Source organism: Argiope bruennichi, chromosome 5 (genome assembly GCF_947563725.1).
Source record: "Argiope bruennichi chromosome 5, qqArgBrue1.1, whole genome shotgun sequence".
NCBI classification, from domain to species: Eukaryota; Metazoa; Arthropoda; class Arachnida; order Araneae; family Araneidae; genus Argiope; species Argiope bruennichi.
Window position 1 is genome coordinate 22172039 of NC_079155.1, and position 12223 is coordinate 22184261.

At 32.8% G+C, this 12223-nt stretch overlaps 1 protein-coding gene across 4 annotated transcripts in view; it reads left to right on the forward strand.

The window, feature by feature from the left end:
- Positions 1-12223, forward strand: part of LOC129968752 (retinal-binding protein-like) — a 50095-nt gene that overhangs the window by 22049 nt on the left and 15823 nt on the right. For 3 of the 4 annotated variants that reach the window (XM_056082970.1, XM_056082968.1, XM_056082969.1), the window contains exons 5-9: positions 2736-2798; positions 4697-4790; positions 6708-6808; positions 9093-9177; positions 11250-11330. In XM_056082970.1, the coding sequence (XP_055938945.1) occupies positions 2736-2798; positions 4697-4790; positions 6708-6808; positions 9093-9177; positions 11250-11330 (424 nt within the window). Of the gene's footprint in view, positions 1-2735; positions 2799-3480; positions 3584-4696; positions 4791-6707; positions 6809-9092; positions 9178-11249; positions 11331-12223 lie in introns of those variants that run through there. The other variant, XM_056082971.1, reaches the window with a different exon arrangement.

Consider the following 12223-nt stretch of genomic DNA (forward strand, 5'->3'; position numbering starts at 1 on the left):
TCCCTTTCAAGCTCGCTTCCAGATGGCGCCACTGTTTCGAAATCAACTAATTATTTAATTGATAATTAAATTGTTAAAATATTAAAATGGTTAATGCTGTCGAGGAAAAGTTTATAGAATTTCACAATTTTAGAGCATTAGAAAATGATCGATGAATGAATCATAAAATCGTATCTGCACAATCATAAAGTAGGTAGTCAAATAAATGTGTTTAAAATTTGTAATTGCAAGAAAACCATTTTCGATAAGAAACTATGCGAGGATTTTTTTGGAAAGAAAACGTTTTATTTACAGTTGAATTTAAGCCAAATCAAGTTCTGATCAAATAACCATTTTATCACCAATACATTTGGTATATATGTTAATACATTGTTACGGAACTTCCTCCACTAAGTCCGTAAATTCAATGAATTCGCTTGTTGTGGATGTATGGTATAACACAATTAACTGGCCTCAGTAATTAATGGTGGCTTTATTAACACAATGACAGGAATAAAGAGACGACAAATACACAGCCTAGAAACACACAAGCAATACACAGCAGTAGACTTAATACAAACAACAGCCCATAAGAAGTAATAGGTAGCTAACAACAATCACAGCACACAAAGCAGCCAGACAGAAATCAGCAGGAGGAGGGAATCTATGTAGCTTTAGTCTACGATCTCTCCAAACGTCTGCAATTCTCCACTGTCTCATCGCTTTAACTTTTTCCACCTGTCGACTCACTACTACACAACGGGCTACTTCACACATGACACGATGCTGCTTCTAAAATAAACTCCAGGATTCGGCACACAGCTCAATTCACCAATCACTTGAATTCTACTCAACACTTGCGCTTCCCTGGACGGATCCAACTAATTCGCCGTTGACTCGCTCTGCAACTCTAAACCTCTTGGAGACACTCTACACGATTGTCTTCGGTTCAGACTGCCGGCCATTTATAGTTTCCGGAGCAGGGCAGCGAAGGTTCTGGAACAATCAAGCATATCTCGGCTCCTAATGCTTGTAATGCCAAAATTATTGAAGATTCCAGTATTATCTATTTTTTCGCCAAAGACTCCAAATTCGTCACCTAATCGCCAAACTGTAGTTAAGTCTGTCGCCACGCCGTGTTGTCACTGATCCGGCATCCGATCAGTATCCAATAGAGCTGGATCTTAAAACGATCTTTCCTACGGCAGAACTAACCATGCTAAGAAGCAACATCACATATTTATGACAATATACATATTCCTCATATTTCGTTTTAAATTAAATGGATAAACTTTTAATTTTTCAACTTTTCTGCTATATAATTGTAGAATTGATAATTAATGAAATATCATAATAATCAGTTTTAAAAACTTTCTAAGCCTGAAGGACAAACATCTATTATCATTAGAAATCCAAATTACATCAAATGTGGTCTTGATATTGTTATGAAATGCCATATCTATCTTTCATAAATGATTAAATATTAAATTTATAATTATCATTCTTTAAAAATTTCGTATTTCTTTAAAGTTATAATTGAACTATTAATGTTAAAGTTTAATTATTAATATTGATAACTGAAATTATTAAATTCAGAACGATGACTTAATCAGTCTGTTATACAAAATTAATTATACAGAAATGAAATTTATATCTCTAATAGGTAATTTTTTTTTAAATTTCAGTTGGTATAAAAATTATTTTTATGCTATGATATGTTTCAAAGTTATGATGGAAAAGTTTAAAGTCATTTAGCATCCATTCCATCCCATTTTGGACCCTTTGGACATTTTCTAGTAGCATACGTTGTTTTTCTATGTCCTAAGAAACATGTATGCCAAATTCTGTTCGGATCTCTCAAGAAGTATGAAATCGTGAACCATAATATTTGCTTATAATATAAAGAAAAATGTAGGAAGTAAGACACTTTCCTTGTTATTTTGCAACATTTTTACAACTCTTGTGACAATATATGCATAGATTGTTTTAGCTATAATTCTAATTGTTATTTAAAGTAAATATTAAGCTCTTTATTAGTGCAACGCCGCCGTTATTTGAATGCATCCTGTATCCATCAATCTTATTATATTTACCCTTTCATATCATTAAGTCACTTTGTCTTAATATTTTCTGAAAATTCTTCACCTGCTTTTACATGGTTTATTTGTGAATATTTTTTTATGAACTGACAGCAGCTCTTTTGGACAATTTTTAATTTTCATATAAAGAGTTGTTTTTTTTTTTTTCCTTTTTTTTCCAAATATTTTATTATTTTTAAACTTTTGAACGATTTGTATCTCTTTTTTGCAAATTATCCCCTTTCTTGTGAGAAATTTCTAGAAAAATAATGCACATTTACAATTATACCTATTTTAAAATTAAAATCCGTATAAAAATGACGATATCTGCAGAACTGGGAAAAAATTGAAATGAAGTAAAATCTGTGTTTGCAATTTAAAGACATGTAAAAAATTATATATTTTTCTTTACATTTTGTGAATGATACTATTTTTGCAATCTGTTTAATATTTATAAAGTATTAAACTTTTTTTTAATGCTTGCTTATTCATGCAATGTTACTTTTGGCAAAAATCAAAACAAGAATTTGTTGTAAAATGTCTCGCATTTCTTGAATTAACTTATTCCATTTCTTTCAACCCACATTGCATTTTATATGTAGAAGTCTTGGCTCAGAATATTAATGAATTAATCTATAGCAATTTCATTTACACGAAGTTCTTTCTTGCTGTTTTTAGCATATAGCCTGGAGAAAAGAATTGGGAGTAGACACAATACTAACAGATTATCAACCATCAGAGGTGAGTCTAATGCCTGGTTTAGTTCCGACTTCTTGCATTAAAATGTTCTGAAACTGAAGCAAAACTCTTCTATTTCTTAAACTATTTTACGATAAATAGCGTTTTTAGTTAATTGGAATTTTGAGGAATATAAACTGAATTTCACGAAACTGAAATATTTTCTAAAATGGCTATATCCGTCATCGAAAAAAATATCATAGGCAACTGATAAAGTTTAGTGATTTATGCAGTATTTACAGTAATTTATAATTCTTGAATATTTTAGAAACATCTATGCATGCTCAGTTAATATAAAACTGTAGAATACTGTTAACTACAAGTAAATGAAAGAGATCCAGTATTAAAATGTAATATGATGTTTTGTATGTCATTCATTTGATAACCGGCATCCTGGCATAGAGGGAGCGCGTCTTCCCCGTAATCTGGCGTCCCGATTCGGGCATGGTTGTTCTTCTGGTTTTCTTTTGAAGATATCAATGTTCTTAAACTGTGATATAAAAGTTACCTCCAATGATAACTTTTACTTTATTTAAAGTTTGTTAATTATTTATTTATTTGAGTCTCAAATGTTCTTTCTACTACTACTGTCTGTTCTTTCTACTGTCAAATGTTCTTTCTCACACAAGAAATATAATCGTCAAAAATTTTGAATTTGAAATTTTAATGAATCTCCACATTTTAGACTTCTTTGAAATGTCTGTTTGTTGATAACTGGAACACATTTGATGAATTTTGATATGTAGTTACATTGAATAAATTGACCAATGTCTGCCTAGCTGATCCAGGTAAATAAAATTTTATACATAGATTTGGCATCTAAATTATAGATTTGTATCAAATTTCGAATTAATTTGCCCAGAGATTAAACATATGTCTGTCGTATGTACGCAAGTGCGATAATTGAAAAACGCATCAACTTAATGGAATTTATTACTCGGTTTTAGCATTTTATGTTCAGTTTTGAAAAGCACGAGTTTAGTATTTTATGTTCATTAGTTCAAATTTCAAACTAAATCCGTCAAGGGTGTGATTTTTTATGAACCTGTGTATCCCCTTGCATGCACACGCGATAGTACAATAACCCAATCACTGAGAGAAATGAAATTTCATATGGATTTTGTTGTTAAAGTTGTAGTTCTGTATCTAGATTTTGTTTCAAAAGATCAGAATATAGACTTCAAAAGTGTATATTCGGTTTCTTCACAATACTATGTGGCACAAAATTTTCATAAGCGGGTCCCTGAACAAAACAAAACAAAAAATAAATAACATGTAAGCATTTGTACCTTTCACTGAGTTTCTAGCCGGGATAGCCTGGTTGGTAGAGCGTTGGATTCGCATCCCTTTGGTTGAGAGTTCGAACCCCGCAAGCCGAAGATTCCCCGTGTGCTTGGTGGCTGACGCGAGTGTAAATCAGTCCTCCATGTAGATTGTAATACCACTAGGGGTACTGGATCAGGGGTGATCGTTCTCTGATTCAGGTCTAAATTACGATCGGTCGATTAGTGAATGAAATGCTAGAATGAAGTCTACCCTGTAAAAAAGGGTTGTGACGTGTGTGTAGCAAAGTCTTTCTCTTGGCCCAAGATGGCGCTACTATAAAAACAAGAGACGCTCCCCCACCGGCTTAAAATCTCTGTCTTCGTAACAGCGGGCCTGTCCATTTCAAGTGCCATAAGAAACAACAACAGCATGGCCTTTTTAATATCTTCTTTTTCTTATGCGGGTGGGGCAGGAATGACATATTTGTTAGAGAATATACAAGAACAATTACGGGAGACCACTGCCTCTGTTTTATTTTTGTTATTTCTTCCAGCCACCCTCATAATTTTACTAGAATATCAATAGAAAACCATGCATATTACATGTGATATTTAATTACATTTTTTTTTTTTTAGTTTATGATTAAATATGTTCCTTTGAGCTTTGCTTGTTACGATAAAGATGGATGTGCCGTTCTGGTCCATGACCTTGGTCGGGCAGATGCAAAAGGTAAGAAAAATTTATTTTCCTTTATTTCTTTTTTCATATAATGAAAGGGGACTAAACACGAACCCCGTTATTCATCTCTGTGTATGTTATGTTTCTAAAGAAGTGCATCCTCCTTTTGAAAGTTCTAGGGGACCACAAAAATACAAAAAAAAAGAACCCTCCTTCATACAGAAAATTCTATGTTAATTAGGAATTTAAAAGGAACGTTAAAGCCAATCTCATAGTACTAATGGCAAATTCTTCTGAAAGGCGATGGCTCGGAAATCTGATCCACCGGTATGACAAATGCTTGAATTTTTCACGGTGATTATATAGAAATGTAACATGATTATTTTATAACATTTGGTTGGTTATATATATATATATATATATATATATATATATATATATATATATATATATATATATATATATATATATTCATTTGTTTTCTCAAAGTATTTTTTCCTAATTTATAGTTCGTCAGAACTTGAAAGAAAAAGCATGCCCATGTATTTATAGCGGCAAAAATGCATAGTTTGCAGCCTTATACTTGGGAGATCATTGAATTTTGTCCCACCAAATTGCAAATTTAATTAAAATTGCCACAAACACAAACATCTGATGTGGTAAAACAGGAGAAATGAAAATCGGTATGAAAATGTTACAAGGACTCTTGCAAAAAATTAAACAACGATGTTTTCAGTGCAGCCCCCATTTGCAGCAACAACTTGGCGCAGTCTCTAGGAAAAAAGAGATCTTGAGTACTTCGTTTGAACTTCATCTCTTACAGATCACCTGTTGCGCCATCTTTTGGTGACAACGTTAACTAAATTTGCAATTTGGTGGAATAAAATTACCTAATTTTTTGACGTAAGACAGGAAACAATATTTCAATCGCATTCTATTTTTTAAATTTTATTTTCATTTTAAATTCATTTTATTTTCATCATTTTTGGAATGCCCGGTATTTTCTCGTTCATCTAATATTCTAATGGAATGAAGAAGCAAATACATCAGCATGAAGTCATGTAACTATCCTTATTAATAGACAGGATCTCCCCTGAATATAATGGGGACCGCGGTGGCCTGGTGGTAAAGTCTCAGCTTCGGAACCGGAGAGTTTCAGGTTCGTGACCCGATTCCGAACCGTCGTGTAAGGGGGTCTGTTGCACGTTAAATCTGTCCTGACCAAACGTCCTCCCGCTGGTGTGGTGTGGTGTGGTGTGGGGAGGGGGGTGCCAGCTCAGGTGTCGTCCTCGTCATCTGATCGCGGTTCAAAATGACGAGGTTCGCCCTAAAATAGCCCTAGTGTTGCTTCAAACGCGACTTTAATATAACCAAACCAATCGGAGTTTGAGTAAATTCTGTTGAGAGAAAGTCTGTCTGTCTGGCAGCTCGAATATAAGTTAGCTCGATAATTACAAAACGAAGAGAGCTAAATTGATAAAATGTAGAGCTGAGATTTAAAATCTATAATGTAGACACCCGGCACATTTTCAGCCGAATTCAGAAGCGAATTAATTGTCTATCGGTCTGTATTTTCAGAAACATATAAATGCGATATTTCAAAACTGTAGTATCTTAGATCTATCAAATTTGGAATGTAATTGTGTGACAGTTTTGAGTCCAGTTTTTGAGAATAATGTATTTAAAGTTTATATTCAATTTTTAGATATTAATAAGGCACGCCAGGAATTAATGGCCAAATAATTCACTAAGGATGACACGAGAAATGAAGGAAAATTTTTTAATTCACGCCAAAAATTAATATTTCGTAACTATCGTACGCCAATGAAATGTAAGAGATTTCCTGACAGGACAGTTTATTACAGAGTATTCGAGAAAGTTTTGTGGTGACAACTTTTGCTGGTTCAGTCATATTTATAATGTTAATGTTTGTATAATATGTTTTAATTCTTACACAATGATTTTTAGGTATTTTGAATGTGATAAAGAAAACGGATGTTACGAAGCATTTGATGTATATAGTTGACCAATTGAGAGACAAGGTGATCAAGGAGAGTGAAAAAGGAAACGTATTATACTAATTTTTTTTATTTCAATAATTTAATTCATAAATTATTTTTTAGCATTTTATATGTAACTTATTAAACCATTGTTGATATTCTGGGAAAAATGATTGTCTAAAATATAATGCATATTTTAATATTTTTTTTTATAATTGGAGATCTCTGAATCTAATGAGTATCAATAAACATAAAAAATATTTTAATCATATTTTAAGAGAATTAGTAGTAATCACGAATTGAATCCGATCCGCCCTAAGGCAGATGGATGACCGGACTTCCGGGACAGCAACACTGGCGGGAACTGTGGATGAGTCCTAAGGACCATCAACGGCCACAGTACTCCCATGGAAAATAAGTTCCATAATCGATAGGAGGTAGCCAACTTCCACCTTTTTTTTTTTTTTTTGTATGCACCAGGATGACGAGCACCAACCACCATACTGGAATCTACTCATCGTCATTTTTGAAGTGTCCTACTTTATTAGAAGAATTGGTGGTAAAGGAAATTCAGAATTTATAATGTCATTTTCTGTTTTAATATAAAATAAGCGAACTGAATGAAAATTTCAAAATGAAAGAAATATTTGCAATGTAAAACTCTTTGTCAGACAATGCTGACTACATTCCCGATATGACAGCCTAGATCATAGGTTCCCAAAGTGGTCCAGGTGGACCCCTTTGGGTCCATAGGAGACCACACGGGGGTCCACGTAGACGTGAAAATAAAACTGGGGTTCTGAAGTTGTAATTGGGGGTCCACGAAAAATTTCCTGGTTTTCATAATAAAGAACAAAAATTTTGGCTTGGATTTACCTATCAACGTAGGTAGGTAGCATCATTCACTAGGTAGGTACTCAGAAATATTCGACACCATATATCGAGACTTCCAAAGTGCCGCCCGTCCGCCCGCTCGTCCAGGATGCTTGTTTAGACCTGCAAAGGCATGAAATGCGACTTGCGCTGTGCTACTTTTTTGAAACTGAAAATGTGCTACTTTTTTTTTTCTTCTTAACACCCCCAATTTAGGGTGATATTTTTTAGGAGTTTTGAGAATACAGTAGAAATGTAGAAGCAGAGGGTCTACCGAAAATAGTAAAACTTTGAAAGTGGTCCACGAGAAAAAAAGTTTGGAAACCTCTGACCTAGATGTTCTGCTCATTTCTAAGCAACATCTATTCATTCGTACTAATCTAATTTGTTCGTACTAATCTAACCAAACAAATTATTCCAGAAGAACCAATGAAAATTGTAGCTTCAGTTATATGCTTCTTTAGTCCAGGATCTCAGTTTGAAAATTTAATTGCAAATTTCCTTCTTTATTTTTTTCCCCTTATAGCACAAACCTTTTGACAAAAAGTGGGCATTTATTTCTTCATAAAATATTTAATCTTTAATTTTGTTTCCTAAAAGATCATGTTTTTATCATTTTAAATTATATCTCAAAAGTCCCTGAAACCTCAGTATATGCTTTCCTATTTTTCTTTCGGGGGGTTGGGGGTTGGGAATAGAAAATTAATTGCAACTTATTTCCTTGGCATAGACCAACCTGTCGGAAATTTTAAATCAATAAAAACCAATTATATTGCTACAATCACTTCAGAGACTAATAAGTCTACTCGAATTTTTTCTTCCAATTTAAAAACGAACTTCGTTTACTTGTTGAAAAAAGTGAAGTGAAATGGGTGTTTTTCATGTTTTCAAAATTATTCTAAAACTATACAATGAATTCTAAAAATGATCTACAGAATAGACCTTGAAAAATCTACTTAATACACAACAACGTTATTTATTTTATTACAGAAGAGTCACAGCTGTTATCTAAGTTCTGATGATTTTCTAGTTCTTAAAAAAAAGTATTTTTCTTTCTTCTTTTTTCGAAGTTTCTTCAAAAGGGCCAACGCGTCCGCTTGTGTTTTTCGTGTTTTTTTTGTTGGTGGTCTTGACCCAGAAGGCTAGTGTGGTCAGGAAGTTTAGAGAGGGTGTTCTAGATTACTTGCACTCGATTAAATAAATTTATATATATGTACCAGAACTACACACCACTTTCTTCAAAGAATTTTATAGATATGGCATGCGACAATATATTAGGTGATATGGGTTTTCTATACCTCCCTCCTCATTTTTAATGTCTTTAAGCATTCTTTTTTCTTTACTCCGGTTTTCCTATAATTTTCACTTTATTTGTTATTTTTATTCTTACATATTTTGTTATATTTATATTTATTTTTATATTTTTCTGATATATTATTTTGTAAATAAATTATATTTTATGTATGTGTTCTTTTTTCAGAAGCGTTATCAACTTGGAAAACCTATATTAACACCAATTTACGATTTTGATGAACTAACCTATGCAAAAGCTGCGAACATGAAAAGTAAATTACCGAATATTATATATGCAGAATTTTATTCTATTACAAACTTCTTTTTTGTATTTAACTGTAGCAATGTCGCTTAGTTGTCGACTACTTCTTTTTATATATATATATATTGTTACGAATCTGCGATGCAGCTTTCCAGCACAGTAGGTTCCATGGGAGGTCACAGAGCTTGGCGACAAACTTGGCAACCATTTGCCGACTTGGAGACGAATTTGGCGACTTTGGCGCCAAAACGGATTATACCCGAAACATCGAGAATTTTCCCGATCCGTCCAGTAGGAACGAAGATACGCCTCGAACGTTCCTGATTGGTTGAGAGGCTTCTAGCCCGCCTCCTAAGACCTACAAGAGTCGAAGAGTAGTCGGAATCGACAGTAAAAAAAAACTAGCCTTCCAGAGATAAGCGGAGCAGCGACGGAGTGAAGCTAGTGCTGAACTAAGCTGTGCGCTACTGTCGGTCTATCTTGTTATATGCTGCTGTGTATGCTGTTGTTGTTGCACGTCTCGGCTGAAGATAATCGTCTTCTATGCTGTATATAGTTGTCGTCTTTGTCCTGTCTTGTGTGTCTTCGTGTAAATAAACGTCGTTGCTTTATTTTCTACTGCCGCCTGGTGATTGAGCGTTCTCCACACCATATAACTCCCTCTATCCAAACGAACCCGGGAAATTTCGTAACAATATATTATATTTGCCATGATAAATTATTTAATTATTTCTTTCTTCAACTGCAGAAGAAATTGCATCAATTACAAAGAATGTTTTAACAGGTTTAGAGTATCATGAGCTTGCTGATTTCTAAACTGATATATCTTTTGCTAATTTGTCTCTTGTGCTTTTTTTTTCTTTTGCGTCCGTTGTGACAGGTATTATAGATATATTCATGGCTCTTTTCAACAGTTGTGCAGCACAAACTGGATCTTTTGTCATAAAAGTCATTTTCCTATGACCACGAAATTTGGTTCTTTTTTATAAAACATTATTTAATATATTTTTGCAATAGGATTCATTTCAAAGATCTTAGACTTAGCATCAGATTTAGACATGATAATATTTTTTTCCTCATATATATATATATTACATAAGTTCGTCCGTATATTGTTTTCCTAAAATTTTTAGTACAAGTTCATTTAATTAGTTCGTTCTTTCGGTTTAGCACTTTTAAAAAACATTTTCAATAACCTGCAGTTGCATTTTCAATTCATCTCTGATTGAATTTAGAGAGAATAAATCAAGTAAATCAAGATCTTTTACACTCATTCTGGTCAAAATAAAAATTCATTTCTAAGGAAAAAGTGAAAACAAATGTATAAATATCACATGTGTTCTTCAAGAAATAAATAGGAACCATCCAGAAGTAATAAAAATGAAACAACAACAATGTCCTTTACATAAAGATGAGTTAATTAAAAAATTTCTTTTGTCAGTAAAATGAAAAAAAAAAATCGAAATCGCTTTTGGAATCGAATTCTATGGAGTGGTTTTGCTATAATAGTGAACTGACAAAGCACATTAATACGAAACTTTAATGCATTAACATCTTCATGAGCATGAATTTAATATGACCCCAAGTTCTTTAATCCCAGAATTCTTTAGTTTTTCTAAATTCATTCTAAATTCATTTCTAAATTCATTTTCTAAATTCTAAATTCATTCATTCCATAATTCCACAGTAATTCTAAAAGCTTATATATATATATATATATATATATATATATATATATATGATTATTTGAATTTTTTTTTCTCTTGTACTAGAATTAAATTAATTTAAATTTCTAATTTAAAAACTATTTATGAGAGATCCAGCTTGCTGCTTATTTTTATACGACAATAGTAAAGCCTATGTATTTCATGTATTTCTTAAAATTGAATAATTGAAATTTCAGAATTTTGATTCTTTTAAATTTATGAATTTTTAATTGTCTAAATTTCTAAGAACGAAATTATTCATATTTCGGAATTCAGAATTTCTTAGTTTCTTGTTTTTCTCTAGTTCTCTAGATTGAAATAATTGTTTAGCAAATGTAGGCTTTGTTTTGTCTTAATTTTTTTTGTCACTTTTCAGTTTTGCAGATAATAATTCACATTATGAAGACATTTTTGGATAATTATCCCGAATATCTCCACACTATAACGATCATAAATGGTAAGATTGTTATATTTCTAAATATCTTCTGCTATATCATTCTAACTAATTCTTAACAAAGTTTTTTCCTGTAGATGGATCAGTTATCTGAAAATATTTTTAAAAAATAAGGAGGAATACTTTTACTATACTGATATTTTTTTTAATGTGGCAAAACATCGATGGTGGCCTATAGAATCTCAGGGCAATTAAATGTCAAAAAAATCTAATAATATTACTAATCCAGAAGAAAACGTTTTTGGTTATTCCGGTTCTATTGTTTACGTTCCAGGTGAAAGGACTGGATAGCCTGGTTTGTACGGCGTTTAACTCGCATCGGTTGTGAGTTCGAACCCAACCGGCGGAAGACTCTATGTGTGTGTGGTGGCTGGCACACATATAAATCTGTCGTGGTCACAAAGTCCTCCATGTCGATAGTAATACCCCTGTGGCTACTGGATCAGAGGTGATTGTTCGCTGGTTCATGACTAAATTACGATTTGTGGTGGAATGAATGAAATGAATGAATGAAGTCCACCTCGTAAAAAGGGTTGTGACACGTGTATAGCTAAGTCGTACTCTTGGTTCTAGATGGCGCTACTATAAAAACAAGAGACGCTCACTCGACTTAAATCGCTGGTAGATAACTGACAGTAGGCTTGTAAGGTGCCATAAGTCACAACACAACAACATTCCAGAAGAACTTTGTGTACACAAGATGGTATTTGGGACTCTGGTGCTAACCTGTGCTCTTTTAACTTCCTGGTATTCAAAAAAAAATGTTGTAATAATCAAAAAATACGAAATAGAGATTTCAGGAACTGTCAAGTGTGAAAATAAAACATTATTTGGAATTATGTGTGTCTATTAGAAAATCAGATAAAATAATTAAGATAGACAGATGAATTCTGATA